The 18,276-nt window shown below is 44.7% G+C and overlaps 1 protein-coding gene across 1 annotated transcript in view; it reads left to right on the top strand.

The window, feature by feature from the left end:
• LOC134790403 (laminin subunit alpha-1) overlaps positions 1 to 18,276 on the top strand; it is a 113,326-nt gene that overhangs the window by 80,030 nt on the left and 15,020 nt on the right. Inside the window, exons 9-25 of the mRNA XM_063761170.1 lie at positions 942 to 1,190; positions 1,801 to 1,982; positions 2,421 to 2,682; positions 4,435 to 4,606; positions 4,703 to 4,912; positions 5,243 to 5,748; positions 6,235 to 6,390; positions 6,611 to 6,691; positions 6,840 to 7,078; positions 8,252 to 8,478; positions 9,017 to 9,142; positions 9,585 to 9,743; positions 10,432 to 10,598; positions 12,102 to 13,160; positions 14,676 to 14,830; positions 15,451 to 15,681; positions 16,258 to 16,435. Of these exons, the coding sequence (XP_063617240.1) occupies positions 942 to 1,190; positions 1,801 to 1,982; positions 2,421 to 2,682; positions 4,435 to 4,606; positions 4,703 to 4,912; positions 5,243 to 5,748; positions 6,235 to 6,390; positions 6,611 to 6,691; positions 6,840 to 7,078; positions 8,252 to 8,478; positions 9,017 to 9,142; positions 9,585 to 9,743; positions 10,432 to 10,598; positions 12,102 to 13,160; positions 14,676 to 14,830; positions 15,451 to 15,681; positions 16,258 to 16,435 (4,359 nt within the window). The remainder of the gene's footprint in view (positions 1 to 941; positions 1,191 to 1,800; positions 1,983 to 2,420; positions 2,683 to 4,434; positions 4,607 to 4,702; positions 4,913 to 5,242; positions 5,749 to 6,234; positions 6,391 to 6,610; positions 6,692 to 6,839; positions 7,079 to 8,251; positions 8,479 to 9,016; positions 9,143 to 9,584; positions 9,744 to 10,431; positions 10,599 to 12,101; positions 13,161 to 14,675; positions 14,831 to 15,450; positions 15,682 to 16,257; positions 16,436 to 18,276) is intronic.

The following is an 18,276-nucleotide window of genomic DNA, read 5'->3' as shown; positions in this document are numbered from 1 at the left end:
TAAGTATCTACATTATTTAAATATATTCAAGCAGGCTTTAGGCTTCAGCTTCAGTAGCCAAAACTGTAAAAATTGAACCCTCATAGTATCGCGACTTCCGACTATAGAGCGGATTATAACACTTTAAACTTTCGCGTTTTGTACACATATTTAATTACACAAACGGGTCTACCGCGATACGCGGTATGTGGTCTGGTGCAATTCAGCTGAAACGTCGAAATTTAAGGTAAAAACAATGAAATTATATCGCGGTAGACCCGTTTGTGTAATTAGATATATAGAGCGGATGGAAATGAAATTTCAACAAAAGATGTATTTTATGTGCGCTACTTATTTTTTGAAGAAAGGGGAAAGGGGTACATTCTTTACGTAAATGTCAAATTGTTACACACCATTCGGAAGGTCTTTTAAGATAATTAATTTTCGTTTGATATTTACAAATCTCTTTTCCGTAAGGAAAACATCGTCAAACATAAGTCGGACTTATTTCATAGAGGCAGTCGCCTACGCAAAATTTAGTGCCTGTGATTCTTGGTATCAAATAGGAAATCACAGACCCCAAGCTTCCTTAATGAATTATGACAAAATTCAGGGACAACGCTAGGAAAATATGCTCAGCTTAGGAATAGTTACACTTTTAGTCTGTATCTTTAGGTATTTAAATAAGAATAAACAAACAATTTATACATTTTAGTGTAGTTATAACATTTATGGTTAACCAACCAAATACAAAACCGCCTGGATCAGTCACTGAACGACCTAACTTTAACATTATATAATCTGTGCTTTAACCTACATTATTTAATCATGTAATGTTTTCATCTACCCTCAACTGGCTTAAGGAGCCATTTGAGGGTAGATTTTGTTTACTTTTATTTCAATACCTAAAGATACAGAGTATAGCTCAGGAATTTGTAATAACTTACCTTGTATTTCCACAGGTAGACCAAGACTCTCTAATAGCCATCCACACCCACTCCCTAGACTCCACGATCACCCTCCCCTGGCCCCCAGTCCCCGTGTACATGGAGCTGGACAAGCGGTTCCTGGGAGACCGGGTGACGTCATACGGGGGCTTCCTCCGGTTCCGGGTGGAGGAGGAGGGCGGGGAGGGCCTGGATGAGGAGACGATGAGGAGGTTCCCGCTCGTCAGGGTGTACGGGAGGGATGTAGTGCTGGATTATTATGAGGTAAGTTTAGAGGTAAAAAATTACGGGCCTGATTTAGTTAAGTTATGTTTTATCCCTTTATTACAAATACATAAGTCAAAATTACAGATAAAGACAAAGGATTATCAGTTAATTGAGGTTTGTAGCGCTTTTATGAATAAGGTAAGTGTTTATGCAACTGATACATAATGAGAGGCCTCGAAACACCAGTGCCAGGAAGGGGGTTTTATTGAGAATGTTGTAAGCGAGTAGATTTTAATATTCAAATGTTGACAGAATACGCGGCGTATGCTTCCTTTACAAATAAAAAAAAATCTGTGATGTCGTAATGTTGTATAAATATCAATTAAAAATAAACCAATGTAAAATACACTACGGCAAACAGTAAGAATTTACAGTGCAACATAAAATAGTAGAAAATAAATGAAAGCGCCGCTTCCTACGTAACTGTCACATTTTTGACGTGAAATGCTTAAACATGGCAACAATTTAGTATGGATTTTTTTAGTTCCATTTTATTTAATTTCTACTACTTTATGTCGCACTATAGTGTTGCCGTTTTCTCCTGGACTCTTCATTTACCTGTGCTATTTACATTTACGAGATTTCACACAATTTGTGTTTTTTTCAGCGCACTCCTCCAATCAACAACACACACGGTATCCGTCTCCATGAATCACTATGGCGGGTGCGCGCACGCAACGACTTACAAGCGACGCGCGCCGCCCTCATGCTAGGCCTAAGGAAGGTCGAACGGATACTTGTTAGAGTCACCACTAGGGCGCCTAAACACGATGACAATGTCCATGCTCTGTGAGTATCATTTAATTAACCGAGCGCTTTTTCTGCTTGGACAAAAATGCATGCGTTAGTATGTCAGGCAGTTCTATTCTACAGGTCGCATTTCTGAAGGGTGACTCACGTTAGACCGGGCCGGGTTCGGACCAGAGCTTCCGGTGCTTCGTTTTCTATAGAAAGCATCTCGTAATTACCGGTCATCTGTTATAGAAACGATAGCGCCGGAAGCTCCGACCCGGACCCGGCCCGGTCTAACGTGTCGTCCTTGAATCGGTTTTAAAATGATTCTTTAATCGGTTAATTTTTGAATCGGTTCTTTAATTTCCTGGGTATTCTCACAACCTACAAAAATCTGTTCGTGAATGTGATTCGAAAGTTTGGAACAAACACCCGAATACTGATAGGTAGGTACTGAGCCAGTATCGTAACAACAGGATACATATCTCATTTCAGACTCCTCAACGTGTCTCTAGACACAGCGATCCCCGGCTTCAGCCGCTCCGAGCCCGCGCTAGGCGTGGAACTCTGCTCCTGTCCCACTGGATACTCCGCGCCATCCTGCCACGAGCCCGCCATCGGCTTCTGGATGCCTCCAGTTAAAGTGCATCTTGATAGCGTGGCTGGGACCATTGTTATCAGACTGGAGGGAGATGCGAAGCCTTGTGACTGCAATGGAAGAGCTGTTAGCTGTGATCCCGATACTGGACATTGCGTGGTATGTTTTCTTTAGTCTTGATATTTGTTAGTGGTAACTAATGTGCCATCGACTATTGGATGTCTCCTATTACATAATACCTGCTAAACCCTATGACTGTGACTGAAGAGCAGTTTTGATTGGAATAATCCACTTAGAATTATTTGATTAATGAGATTATTTTCTTTAGTTAGATGATGCCAAGACCTGTTCTAGGATGACCATCATGATATGGATAGTTCCTTAAAACTAGACAGTCCACTAAGTCCACCGCAGCAATTTAATTTGACATACTCGTATCGTAACTTAATCAATCCCTCTGCACTGAGAGAAAAATCACCACCAGGAATTAATAAACAGTTCTGTACTGGGGGAAAAAATGAAGTTTTAGTAGTAATCATGGAAGTTTCACTATTTCTGTAAAATTTATTTATTTCTACAAACAGCTCAGTAATACTAAATCTAATTTCAGCAAACAGACTTTAGTAAATGGAGCATTAAACAAAGTTCAGTATTTGTTACAATCCATTTTTATTACTACTAAAATTCTCCGATTTTTACTAGTAAAGTTTGTGATTTTTGGAAAAAAGCATCTGTGATTTCAAGTTATGATTTTAGTAAATGTCTCACTTACATAGTTTTGTAATATCTAAAACACGAGTTCGCGGGAATAACATTACCCCATTTAAAATAACAATTCAGTTGTTACTATAGCGACATTACAAAGTTTACTGGTATTTAGTAGATAGACTTGTTGTGTTTATGTTCATTGTTGTACCAATCACTAAACGAGTTTTGTAATACCAACACAGCTATTTGCTACGTTCATTTGGTTAGAGTTAGTATTGTGTCGGATGTCGGGCGGGCGTGTCTCGTGTCTTCTTTGTTTAAAACATACTTCAGTTAAATAATAAATTTAGGATATATTGTGGGCCATGGACATATTAACCCGCGACCTACTGTGTAGTTGGGGTCTACAGGAATATATTGTTCTGCAACTTCGAGCTAGCTGTTGTTATTCTAGTGATAATGACATCAAAGGTAAATCTAAACTGTTTGCAATTCCAACCTCCCTAGCACAGGTGCGCCGCGAGAGCATGTTGCGCGCGTAATAACTACTAGTCTCTTTCTGACTGTATGAATAAGAAAGGAATGGGTAGAATATCTCGACAGGCTTTTATAGTGCCTCTTTAGTACAGAGATATACTACCAAATGCCTTTTTATTCATACAGACAGAAATAGAGACGGGTAGCTACCACGCGCGCGACATGCTCTCGCGGCGCCCGTTTGCTAGGGGCGGAGGAATTGCAAACAGTTTAGTTTTTGCCTGTGACGTCATTATCTCTAGAATAACAACAGCTAGCTTGGAATCGCAGTACAGTTTAGTAAAACCTATGACGTCATCGTCTCCGATATTGCTAAAGCACGCTTAGAATTACAAAACGGTTAGTTTTCACCCATGACGTCATCACCTCCGATATTGATAAAGCACCTCTCGGAATAACAAAACCAAATTTCTGAAATTACTCTAGCATACTTCAAATTACAAATATAGAAGTTGTATTTCCTACTAAATGGAAATTGCAAAAGTCAATTTGTTCCTATTAGTTGACTCTCCTTGTCCCCGGATTAAGTTTTATTTTTGTAATTCTAAGTGTGTTTTTGTTAGTTTTTTCTCTCAGTGTGATCTGCAATGGTAAATTAGTGTATATAAGCTTAAGTTCGAAAACTTTTTGTTAAATAAAAACTATCTAACATGTCTTTTATTCTAGAACTGTACTCACGGAACAGGCGGTCCGCGCTGCGACCGTTGCGCCGAAGGTCACCACGGAGCCCCGGACGCCCCCGGCGGCTGCCAAGCTTGTCCCTGCCCCTCCAGGGCTCGGAACTTCGCATCCGCCTGCGCCATGCAGGGGGGAAGGCTGCAGTGCCTGTGTAAACCTGGTAAGATCATATTTTTGCACGCTTTACTTACTAAGCATAGGGAGAAAACAATACTTACAGTTCTGTACGCGAGCAATCTTATGTAATTCTTTTCAGGCTACGCCGGCACTGACTGCGAGCTATGCGCCGCCTCCTACTACCGCTTACGTGACGGCGCCTGCGCGCCCTGCGCGTGCGACGTTGCCGGCTCGCTGTCTCCCCAGTGTGACGGCCGCGGACGGTGTCGCTGTCGCGATTTCGCGACAGGCGATAAGTGTGATAGGTGTAGAGGACCGAAGCTGTGGATGGATGGCAGCGGATGCAGAGGTAAGTACTTTATAATTCTTATAATCTACCCAACGCCTATGACGTTGCCGGCTCGCTTTCTCCCCAATGTGACGGCCTACAGATAATGTCGGTGTCGTAATTACGCGACTACCGATAAATGTGATAGGTGTAAAGGACCGTGGTTATGGATGGAGGGGAAGAGGTCAAGCCAAATCTCACCAAATGTGGGGGAGAGAGGGGCTTTCGGAAAATATCACGTATTTTTTTTCGGGCAAACAATGGTGACAAGATGTGAGAAAATCAGATTAATTTATAGTCAAAAAGTACCAAACTTAGCTCATACCAAGTTTGTAAAACTTTTTTTTTCAGCTTGCGACGACTGCACAACCACCCTCCTCGAGTCAATCGACGACCTCGCCTCCTCGCTCCGCAGCGCCGACCTCACCGAGCTCAGCCGCATACCCCAACCGTACCCCGCCGTCCGCGAGTACTCACACAACACCTCAATACTCCGCAACTCTCTGCACCAGTTCGTTAACACCCTCGACCACTCTAGAAACTTAGAGGACGATGTCAGTAACTTGGAAGCTTCTGAGCATAGGATCTTTACTGATTTACACGCTGTAAAAGAAGATGCGTCAACAAAAGAAGACTCAGCGAAATCTTTAAGCTTAGAAAGCATGAGTGGATTAGAAGAAGTGCTAAAGCAAAGACAGAAATTGGGGGAACAGGTTGCGGTTTTGGACGACTTCGCGAGGGGAGAGAGACATTTGGGAGCGCATAGAGCAATTAAGGAGGCGAGGCATTTGTTGAGGAATATTAAGGATGTGAGGCTGAATGATTATATTGCTGGAGCTAACGACGTTTATGATGCGGTGAGTAACTTTTTTACTTTATCTTTGTCGCCTAGAGTACTTTTGTTTGTTAAAGAAAGTATTTTTTTTAAATATAAAGAAGGGAATGAAAGTAAAAAGAAGATTTAGAAATAAACATTTTTGTTAGTTATCCGGTTCGAACGCTCTGCCTTTAGTGTCTTCAAAGTGAAAAATATAACGTTCAGTTCGAATTGAATATTAGTGGTCTTCGATGTATGTTCTTATTTTTCTCTAGAAATGTATAGAGTCTGTGCGGAAAGAGAAGAGTCGTGGAATGTATTGGGTCCCATACGTGTAATTTCATCAATTCATCATCATCAATAATCCAAACACCATCAATTGAATTCAATAAAATGACCATAACAAAATTTAAAGTTTAAGCTTCCCAAAAAATATTCGATAGGTACAAATGAAATATACCAACTTGTTTAGATGATATAAAGATTGTTTTTCTATAAAAACGCAATAATTGGTTGGTCTTCGTAGGCTAATGTGCAATCCACCGCGGTTCAAGAGCTAAACTACAGCATAGACGATGCGTACGCGCGTCTCCGAGGCCTACAGAATACTTTTGAGAGTTGGCATGAGAAGGCTGAAGACCTTCCACGACTGGCTGATGCCGTTTGGATGGCTGGAGACAAGGTATAATCATTGATCATTTTATCTACCGCATTTTACACACACACAGTCAGTTAGTCACACAGATAATTAAACTACATTCTAAACGACGCCTATGCGCGTCTCGCTGACTCGCGGTCTCACATAATTATGTAACATGTCAAAACACAATTCAAACAGATTTTGTTTAAATTTCATCACATTTCAAATGGATAATGCAGTATAGTTTGTTTATTGATTTAAGGTGGCAGCAATGGAAAAAGAGGTTAGGCCCAGAATGGCGGCCGCTAGAGACACTGGGCTGCGATGTAGGCTTATTCTAGAGGTAAGGATACTTTCGTAAATAATTTCCTATCAAATTTTGAGTGGAATTTTTGTCTTATCCTTGGATTTTTTTCTGTTAAAACTCCTTTTTCTTAAATTTATATTCATATGAATCCCTCACTACGTTAAAACTTCACTTTCACTTCCAGGACGTGCTATCTCTCTCCAACCACACATTCGTGGAAGACGCCGGCTCTGCTCTACTCCGCGCACGCTCTCTCCTTCTCTCTCTACCCGCCTTAGCTGCAGAGTTGGATTTGCTCACTCCCGCGGCGGAGGAGAAGGAAGGCATTCTGTACAATTTGACGCCGGCGTATAAGCAGAAGTATTTGGACGCGGTGGAGAGACATGTGAAGGAGCTTGGGGCAAAAGCGAGAGAGTATAAGAGGTAAGAACCATTTTTGACACCGTTGGAGTTTGTATAAAGTATTCAGAATCAGTCTACAGTCTAAGATACGGATCGAGGAAAATAAATAAGTTAAGGAGATACATTTTCTTTAAATTGCATTAATTTACTCAATAAATATTGGCAATGACTCACTAGGCTGAAGACGATATCGTTTTTTAAACGCGGTCAGACAGTTTCGCCAAGACATTTTTTGACCGGGGACCAACTGTGTTTGCTGGTGATTGCGCAAAATTGAACCAGAACGAAACAAATCAGAGTGACTTTGGGTTATCGGAAGTTACCGTCTAGTGATCACTTTAGATGATAGGTATATCTTTAAAACATTTATCTACACACATATCATAAACTCTCTATGACGCCTTCAAAATCCGTAAATAATGGCCCACATTACGATAAACTGTTTTGTTACAGCAAATTTCTTATCTGTGAAAATGTGGTAATAGCTTCATTACTATATCAAAATCGATTTGGTAATGCATTTTAAATTTCGAACATCTCTGACTAAAAAAGCTATTTGATTTGACCCCTATTCTAATATCAGTCGAGATGACGTTTTATTCGAAATCAAATGACAATTGCATACAATATTGACAAATCCCGCATGTAAGTTGGTATCGGACGATATGGTAATCGACCCCGACTCTAGTTTGTCTCTGAATTATATAAAAAAAAAACTTCGGATGCGTGACATGCGTGAAAAAAGTTTTCTTTTGCCGCCATTTGACGTACAGTTTATATTTCAATTAATTTGTAAGTAAAAAATAATTTGTTTTGTTGTTTTTAAAGTAACTATAACAAAAGTTTCGTGTAAAATGTGCGATAAAGATATTTCGGAGACGCCAGCTCATATCCGCGAGTTCCGCCAGAGAGGAAAGTGCCCCAATGTCGGCTGTAATATGAGGTTAGTGAATATATCATAGAAAGTTTATAATATGTGTGTAGATAAAGCAGTGTATGTAAATGTACATAATTAGGCATTAAAACACTCGTGTGATACTATTATGAAACTCATTTCATTCGTTTCATAAACCCACACTCGTATTTTAATGCCTTTCATTGTGTAGCAGTCACATAAACTACTATTATATATTCTATGAATTTACGTCACTATTTCCAATTAACCCATCTATCTATTCCCACCCATCTATCTAGTCTATTCGCCGGCACCCGCGCGCTGGCCTCCGCCGGCGTGACGGCGGCGCGCGCCTGGGCCTCGGTGGCCGCCGCGGTGCGCGCCGCCGCCGCGCACGCGCACGCCGCCGCCGGGACCGCCGCCAGCGCCGCCAAGATGGCGCCCATGATGGGGTCGGCGGAGCAGGCCAAACAGGCGTCTAGTGACCAGAAGATTAGAGCTGCTGAGGTGCTGAGCAAAGCTGAGGGTAAGGACAACATCTCATCATTTCACTGTCATTAAAAAAGTCTATTGATTAGCCTTCTCTGCTGAGTAAAAACAACATAAAGACCGGTGTCTACAATTACCTTGTTTGTGGTTCGCTGACTTCGCTCTGTCTTCTGCGAACAGTGGCAGACTTGCCCTAAGGCCCAGTAGGCCCGGGCTAGGGCCGCAAAAAATTAGGGGCGGCAAATTGTGGCAAAAAATTCGCTGATGATAACAACTTAAAATGTAGTCAATATGATGGGTGCTGCGAAAGGGGCGGCTATATGGCCTGGGGCCTAGGGCGGCAAAGACTGCAAATCCGCCACTGTCGGAGAGATCACTTCTCAAGAACTTCTCAAGCGGTTTTACAAGCTACGTGCTTCGTCCACTGCCAATTTAGTCTGGCAACCTTTAGATCTGTTTCAATGACCTTAGCCATGCTCATTTTAGCTTGGCTTGATAGTTCAGGTAGTTGGTTGGGCCGAAGTCACCGATACCGTCTGCGCCACAAATAAATAAGACTGATTTATTATTTTCAGAGCTCCGTCGTCAACTGGACCATTTGAGAAGAGGAGCTGATTTAGTAAGCGTGGTGCTACGGGGACTTGGCTGGCAAGAGCGGGACCTTGGAGCAAGGCCTAGCGCCCGTGTCGCACAGACTATAGGTATGCCACTCCCCCTCCCCTTGGTCATCGCCGATAGGAACAACATGAATTATCAAGAATTTCACGACAAAAAAGCGTCACACTTTTGAGTGCTAACATTTTTTGTCAATCATAAAGCAGCTACCCCGTAAAGATTGTATATTGCTAGATATATAAGGCAATTTAGGCAACTCAGTTTTTAGGGTTCCGTTTCGTACCCAAAGGGTAAAAACGGGACCCTATTACTAAGACTCCACTGTCCGTCTGTCCGTAACCGGGTAGTATCTCATAAACCGTGATAGACAGTTGAAATTTTCACACATGATGTATTTCTGTTGCCGCTATAACAACAAATACTAAAAAGTACGGAACCCTCGGTGGGCGAGTCCGACTCGCACTTGTCTGGTTTTTTTTCAATCATCTATTATTATGAAGTTTTTTTTAACCAAAAAACTTATTTCAGCGGCAGCTAACGAGCAAGCGGACAGAGTATTCGCAACGACAAGAGTCCTCTACGACGAGGCAAGCGAGATTCGACGCCGAGTACGATATAATCTCAGACGACAGCTAACCGAACTGCAAAGACATGGGGATACCGCACTTGGGGCAGCGCAGGAGCATGGTAAGTGATACAAATAACATGTATACATGATGACATAGGAAAAGGTAATTAAAATAAAGAATTCAAGATGTTAAGCAAAAATGATCTCCACTCAGCAATGCATAATTATCACGACTATTAGTTCACGAATCGACGCTTGAGTGGGGCGTGCGGTGCGGCGGCGTACATGTTAAATAAATACAAGCTTAGGTACTCATATAATATATATAAGCCTCAGTGTACGCTGCTCAAATACCTTGGACGCCCATCGCCACGCTGCAAACCAAGCCGAACGCACCGCTAGGTGCTCGCCACTGGAGCCTTACAAAATTAGATACCTACATTATCCGGTACCTTTAGGTATTTAAATAAAAGTTAACAAAATCTACCCCCAAATGGCTCCTTAAAAGCCAGTTGAGGGTAGATGAAAACATTACATGATCAAATAATGTAGGTTAAAGTCAGGTCGTTCAGTGACAGATCCAGGTGGTTTTGTATTTGGTCGGTTAACCAATAAATGTTATAGCTACCTGAAAATGTACAAATAGTTTGTTTACTTTTATTTAAATACCTAAGGATACAGACTAGAGGACACCCGTTTAAATAAATAATGAATTGCTATGTATACCCTTCTCCCGTAGTTTCAATCCAGTATATCAATAAAATTGCTATTGAATCGGATTAACAATCTAACTTGTACGTCCTCCAGTATCCCAGATTCGCGGAAACATGCTTCGTGGAAGCGAAGCAGCAGAAGCCCTGGCAGCAGCAGCGGCAGCGCGAGCGAAAGAGCACGAGAGAGCCGCCGGCCTCGTTAGGCCTCGACTGCAGGAGTTACAGGACAAGATAGCTAGAGCCAAACATGCTGCGGATTCGGTGAGTCACTATTTCAGCATTTTATCACCCACTGCTATGCATAGCATTGCCGACGCGGCCGTCGACGATTTTTATGCGATAATACGCAAAAAGTCAGCGTCCGTCATACGACGTGTGCGAGGGAGCGGCAACAGTATCCTGCAGATGATCGCGGACAGGTTGGATTCGCCCGTCCTCGGCCGCTTCATGGATCTGCATGTTATGAGGAGGCCATGGGATGCATGAGGCGACGGAGGGGGGTGGTCGCGTGTATTTTTGTGCTAACAACACAAAAATACACGCGACCACCCCCCTCCGTCGCCTCATGCACTTGTATTTTATAACTCACGTACTTGTTATTTTATAATTTATTTTAATTTTAGTTCTATTTTTATGTGCTCTTTCTCTCCTGTCTTTTTACAAATAAACTAACATAGTTGTTAAGGGGCTACCCCACGCCAATGACCTTCGATCTGAATCCCTTAGTTTTCTAAAGTTGTTTGTAGCTTATTATATTAGCAGCAACAGCTTTAAGCAATATAGTATCCCATATTTACTTCAAAGTTCATTGTCTTCGAGATATTTGGCATCAAAGTTGAACAATTTTAGGCTAAAAAACTGGTTTTCTGGCCATAACTTTTGTGTTAATTAGTTTAAAATTAAAACCTTGGACACGTTTTTCGAGACATCAAAGACAAACCCAAATATGTTGATTTAGTACATGTAAGATCCTTCACTGCAAACTAGATACGAAAAAAGTCTTTTTTTAGACATTGTTTAAAAAAATCATAAAAAAATAAGTATTCATTTCTTTCAAAATCCGGTGGACAAAACCGGAGATAAAAGATTGAAAAACCGATAACCGTTTGTCTTATAATTCTATCTGTAGTGCAAAAAAAGGAGATACGATTCAAAACTTGTCAAAAATCGATGAAAACCTCGGGTAGCCCCTTAAGTTAAGAGTTACTAACCATATTATGGAACCTGTTTTCTGAAATAAATGATTTTTATATATATATTTTTTTATTTATTTATAGGCCTCTTTTCGAGTACGCCACCTGACCTATTCTTGACTGCTCCTGAGCTAATCTCATCCAGAAGTGCCCCACGATCTTTCAAATGTCGTCCTTCCGACAAAGTAACGGGCACCGGGCGCTTCTTTCATCAGAAAACGGTCATTAATCTGTTAATATTTTGGTCCAGTTACCGTCACTCTGCCTGTATACTGTGGTACTGTGTATGGCATGATATGCTTAACGAATGAGCAAGAGTAAGCAGCCGGCCTTGTAAATTTTAAAAAAAAGTCCACCAGACTACAACAGTAAAGCATTAGGCGGTTATCACACTGGAATTACTTATATGAACTTACTCGGATTTTTCGACAGGAGTGGGGCCTCAATTTTTGAAGCTTTGAAGCGCTTTTTCAGTTGTTAAACAAGCTTACAATTCGTTCATTTAATCATGTCATTGTAGTATTTTTGACCTTAATATCTTTAGCTTAAAATAATTAAATTTATTCTCCAGATCACAGTATCCGTGACATCCCTACCCGGCGGCATTGGCTGCTCGCGCGCCTTCACAGCGCCGGCGATGTCTCCTGCCGTCTCACGCGCGTCTATAGCCGTCTCTTTCGACGGAGCAGTACGCGATGGGCCGCTACTACAGATGACAGATGAGAGCAAGGTATGGAACACAGTGACGTCACAGAGTTGCTCGCGCGCCTACACAGCGCCAGCGACGGTGACGTCTCCTGCCGTTTCACGTGCGTCTATAGCCGTCTCTTTCGACGGAGCAGTATGTGATGGGCTGCTACTACAGATGACGGATGAGAGCAAGGTATGGAACACAGTGACGTCACAGAGTTGCTCGCGCGCCTACACAGCGCCAGTGACGTCTCCTGCCGTCTTTAGCGCGTCTATAGCCGTCTCTTTCAATGGAGCCGTACGTGATGGGCCGCTACTACAGATGACAGATGAGAGCAAGGTATGGAACACAGTGACGTCACAGAGTTGCTCGCGCGCCTACACAGCGCCAGCGACGGTGACGTCTCCTGCCGTTTCACGTGCGTCTATAGCCGTCTCTTTCGACGGAGCAGTATGTGATGGGCTGCTACTACAGATGACGGATGAGAGCAAGGTATGGAACACAGTGACGTCACAGAGTTGCTCGCGCGCCTACACAGCGCCAGTGACGTCTCCTGCCGTCTTTAGCGCGTCTATAGCCGTCTCTTTCAATGGAGCCGTACGTGATGGGCCGCTACTACAGATGACAGATGAGAGCAAGGTATGGAACACAGTGACGTCACAGAGTTGCTCGCGCGCCTACACAGCGCCAGCGACGGTGACGTCTCCTGCCGTTTCACGTGCGTCTATAGCCGTCTCTTTCGACGGAGCAGTATGTGATGGGCTGCTACTACAGATGACGGATGAGAGCAAGGTATGGAACACAGTGACGTCACAGAGTTGCTCGCGCGCCTACACAGCGCCAGTGACGTCTCCTGCCGTCTTTAGCGCGTCTATAGCCGTCTCTTTCAATGGAGCCGTACGTGATGGGCCGCTACTACAGATGACAGATGAGAGCAAGGTATGAAACAGTGACGTCACAGAGTTGCTCGCGCGCCTACACAGCGCCAGCGACGGTGACGTCTCCTGCCGTCTCACGTGCGTCTATAGCCGTCTCTTTCGACGGAGCAGTACGTGATGGGCCGCTACTACAGATGACGGATGAGAGCAAGGTATGGAACACAGTGACGTCACAGAGTTTCTTGCGCGCCTACACAGCGCCAGCGATTCTCCTGCTGTCACGCGCGTCTATAGCCGTCTCCTTCGACGGAGCAGTACGTGATGGGCTGCTACTACAGATGACGGAGGAGACCAAGTAATACCACAATTATACATACATACAATTTTAAATTTTTTGTAATTATACATTTTGCGTTTGCGTCAAATCCGGTAGTTCTGATTTTTTGCAGACTTGTTTATGATGTTGGCCCAATGAATAATCCAAGTTCGTGACCTCGAGCGCCGAACGCAACTTTATCAAAAATCGAGTAAACCGCAATTTTTTTTAGATTTGGGCGATTATAACCCTAAAGTACTAGTTTTTGATAGTAACTCCCTAGGGCGTTTTTAAAGTAGACTAAATTTGCTACAATAAGACACTAGAATTGTCTCTGTACATCTAATATTTTCCGAGATAAAGCCTTTCAAAATGTATAAGATGCCTTTTTCGAACTTGTATTCGTAGGCTAAGTAAGTGGAGTGAGTATACACTTTAGTCTCAGGCGATGCCGGTTGGCACAATTGTTTCTAAGGTCAATCAAAGCTGATTTGGCCCGGTAGCCACAAGATAGGACCGCCCCCCTCCCCCCAAACAGGGTTGACAAAGTTGCGTTCGGCGCTCGAAGTCACAAACTTGGATTATTCATTGGGCCAACATCATAAACAAGTCTGCAAAAAATCAGAACTACCGGATTTGACGCAAAAGAGCCAGGTTACAAAATTCGACAAAGTTACTGGATTAACACATTCAATACCACTAAGTGCTACGGGTTACGCTCGTAGCGCGTAGCCACGGTTTCGTCGTATGTAGCGCGTAGTCGCTACGAACAGTGTACCCGACAGTCGGGTTCTTGGTGTTGAATGTGTTAAAGGTAATAAGTACAGTGACGTCACAGAGTTGCTCGCGCGCCTTCACAGCGCCAGCGACGTCTCCTGCTGTCTCACGTGTCTCACATGGGCCGCTACTTGAGATGAAACAACAACACAACAAACATAAAACAGAGTCAGAGAACAGAGTAAGAGTTAACAGAGAAAGTCAACTCTTACTTAATGGTTTACTCCAAATGTGAGTGCTCCTGAACCTTCACCAGGTGTATCTAAAGCTTGACCTTCAGGGCCACCCCACACTAGCGTCTACCGAACGTCTGCTCAACTCTGGCTGCTGTTCGACGCAACGTTAGCACAACTGCGCAGCGACGCCATTTTCCATAGTGTTGACTACACGCCGACACTCAAAAGACGCTAGTGTGGGATGGCTCTCATCGTTATCTACGTCACAATCAGAATGTCTCCTTTACAAAACTTTGCACTGTTTCAGGAAACCCCAAGCTACATGAAGCTGTCAGTCCACATGCAGAAATTCCAACTCACGTGGGACCTGGGCGATGGAGAGGGTATTGTCACTCACCCGGAGGTCTTAGAGCATATACACGACGATGCAGACCATAACACTTATACGGTGGATATTGAGAGGTGAGGTACCTAAGGCCCACTTGCACCATCCCTCTAACCCGGGGTTACGCGGCTAAACCGTTAAACTAGTGGCAAATTGTACTGATAACTATGGTAACTCCAGGTTTAACCGGTTAACCCCGCGTTAGTGGAATAGTGCAAGTGGCGCTTAAGGGGCCCACTGATTAACAGTCCGCCGGACGGTATCGGCCTGTCAGTTGTTCAGAACTGTCAAAATGTTGTTCTAACTGACAGGCCGATACCGTCCGGCGGACTGTTAATCAGTAAGCCCCTTTAAAGTTTGTTGCTGAATCCGAACTTTCATGATTTGGTTGCTAATCATGTAGAAAAGAAAGTTCGTGCCCTATATTGTTTTAAAACCTTTCCCTTGTTAAATAAAAAAACGACAAGTACGAGTCGGGCTCGCCCACTGAGGGTTCCGTACTTTTTAGTATTTGTTCTCACGGAGAACAAAAATACATCATCTGTGAAAATATCAACTATCTCTACCACGGTTCATGAGATACAGCCTGGTGACAGACAGACAGACAGACGGGTGGACAGTGGAGTCTTAGTATAGGGTCCCATTTTTACCCTTTGGGTACGGAACCCTAATTATGTCATCATATTTGTTTTTCCAGGGTATGGAACACCGTCCGCCTTACAGTTGAGCGTGCCGGCAAACCCTCCACCACTGTCTCCAACACCACCCTAGGCTCGTCTGTGTCGCTCCACGCCACCCGCCTCTGGTTAGGCGGGGGTGGGGGGCTGCCGGGGTGCGTGCACGCACTGTACTGCGACGAGAGACGGGTGGGGCTGTGGAATTTTGTGGAACAGCCGAAGGAGGCACAGTGCACGGGGTGCACGCAAAGGTAATTTATTCTTATCTACAAGTACAAACTAGATCGTCGGTCTTATGAGGACCTTGCTAATGGTCATCAGCACTCTAATCAAAGTTTGGCACCTTACTTGTGGTCGGCAACCTACCAATACACCCTACTAATGGTGAGCACCATTCAGTGGTTGGCGTCATACCATTGGTTAACAACCTACCAATGTGCGGCATCCTACTTTATTTTCCTGGCTAGGGTCAGCTGGCTAGGCTAAGGACATGACTCCCTCCCAACTTTCCGATGGCATATCAGTACTTCCAAACGCTGTCTTCGTCAGCCGGTTCCCTTGGATCATATTTTTGGAAAAATCTTCTGTGATCACTATACGTACTGGAAGCAGTACCGTCTTTACCATACGTACACACACACGGGCACACACAAGGCCCATAATCATCATAGTAGTAAAATGTTAATTTAATTCGCTCTTTACTTTCCAAAAGGGCCCCAAATTCTTATGTGCCCAAGGGCACCAGCATAGTTTAAGCCCGCCCTGACTGGAAGACAAATTACGTACTTCATACTCGTATTCAAATAACCACGTACCTATCCTTCCAGATGGTACAACCCAGCGCGCGGCGGCGAGCCCTCCCTTGCGTGGTTCAATGGCGAGGGTTACGCCGAACTCAAACGCTCCGGATTCCGACCTTCCGACCGACGGTACTTCAGCGTGGCGTTCACCGTGAGGACGAGGGATCAAGATGCACTTCTCTTCATGGCAGTTGATGTAGCTAATGTAAGTAGAATTATTGAAAGGGTTCAAATCAATACAGATGTAGTCCTACATAATTTTCTCGGAAACGTTCATATCTGTCATGCCACTTCAGTCAACCTCAGTACTTTTTGTACCCAGACTGACTGAAATAGCAAGACACGTTCGTATGTTTCCGTGAAAATAGGATGGAAAATAATTATACACTACATCTGTATTTTGGACGTTGCCGTCATCAGATCCTGTTTAGAGTGACTTGTATTAGAAAAATTGGAAGAAGCAGGTCATCGAGATCACTGAGCACTTTATTGCAACCCAAAACCTCAACGTCATTATTTAGAATCCTTTGTTTCTTACAGAACCGCTCGATCTCCGTCCGCATGTCATCCTGCCGTATCGTCTTTGCGGTACAATACTCGGACGCTCGGCTCGAGATAGCAGCGCGAGGTCGCCACTGTCACGGCCGAGCCGTTCATGTGCAAGCTGCGAGAGTGTTCGCTAGTAACAAGCTGGAGAAAGGTACTGTGTCGCTCGTTCCTACACAAGCGCTCTATCTCCGTCCGCATGTCTTCCTGTCGCGTCGTCTTCACGGTACAATACTCGGACGCTCGGCTCGAGATAGCAGCGCGAGGTCGCCACTGTCACGGCCGAGCCGTTCATGTACAAGCTGCGAGGGTGTTCGCTAGTAACAAGCTGGAGAAAGGTACTGTGTCGCTCGTTCTTACAGAACCGCTTCATCTCAGTCCATATGTCCTCCTGCCGTGTCGTCTTCACGGTACAATACTCGGACGCTCGGCTCGAGATAGCAGCGCGAGGTCGCCACTGTCACGGCCGGGCCGTTCACGTGCAAGCTGCGAGGGTGTTCGCTAGTAACAAGCTGGAGAAAGGTACTGTGTCGCTCGTTCTTACAGAACCGCTCAATCTCCGTCCGCATGTCATCCTGCCGTGTCGTCTTCGCGGTACAATACTCGGACGCTCGGCTCGAGATAGCAGCGCGAGGTCGCCACTGTCACGGCCGGGCCGTTCATGTACAAGCTGCGAGAGTGTTCGCTAGTAACAAGCTGGAGAAAGGTACTGTGTCGCTCGTTCCTACACAAGCGCTCTATCTCCGTCCGCATGTCTTCCTGTCGCGTCGTCTTCACGGTACAATACTCGGACGCTCGGCTCGAGATAGCAGCGCGAGATCGCCACTGTCACGGCCGGGCCGTTCATGTGCAAGCTGCGAGAGTGTTCGCTAGTAACAAGCTGGAGAAAGGTACTGTGTCGCTCGTTCCTACACAAGCGCTCTATCTCCGTCCGCATGTCTTCCTGTCGCGTCGTCTTCACGGTACAATACTCGGACGCTCGGCTCGAGATAGCAGCGCGAGGTCGCCACTGTCACGGCCGAGCCGTTCATATACAAGCTGCGAGGGTGTTCGCTAGTAACAAGCTGGAGAAAGGTACTGTGTCGCTCGTTCCTACACAAGCGCTCCATCTCCGTCCGCATGTCTTCCTGTCGCGTCGTCTTCACGGTACAATACTCGGACGCTCGGCTCGAGATAGCAGCGCGAGGTCGCCACTGTCACGGCCGGGCCGTTCATGTGCAAGCTGCGAGGGTGTTCGCTAGTAACAAGCTGGAGAAAGGTACTGTGTCGCTCGTTCCTACACAAGCGCTCTATCTCCGTCCGCATGTCTTCCTGTCGCGTCGTCTTCACGGTACAATACTCGGACGCTCGGCTCGAGATAGCAGCGCGAGGTCGCCACTGTCACGGCCGAGCCGTTCATATACAAGCTGCGAGGGTGTTCGCTAGTAACAAGCTGGAGAAAGGTACTGTGTCGCTCGTTCCTACACAAGCGCTCTATCTCCGTCCGCATGTCTTCCTGTC

This window comes from Cydia splendana, chromosome 5 (assembly GCF_910591565.1).
Source record: "Cydia splendana chromosome 5, ilCydSple1.2, whole genome shotgun sequence".
Lineage (NCBI taxonomy): Eukaryota > Metazoa > Arthropoda > Insecta > Lepidoptera > Tortricidae > Cydia > Cydia splendana.
The sequence above is the reverse complement of the archived record's forward strand: the minus strand, read 5'-3'. Positions and strand labels throughout refer to the sequence as shown.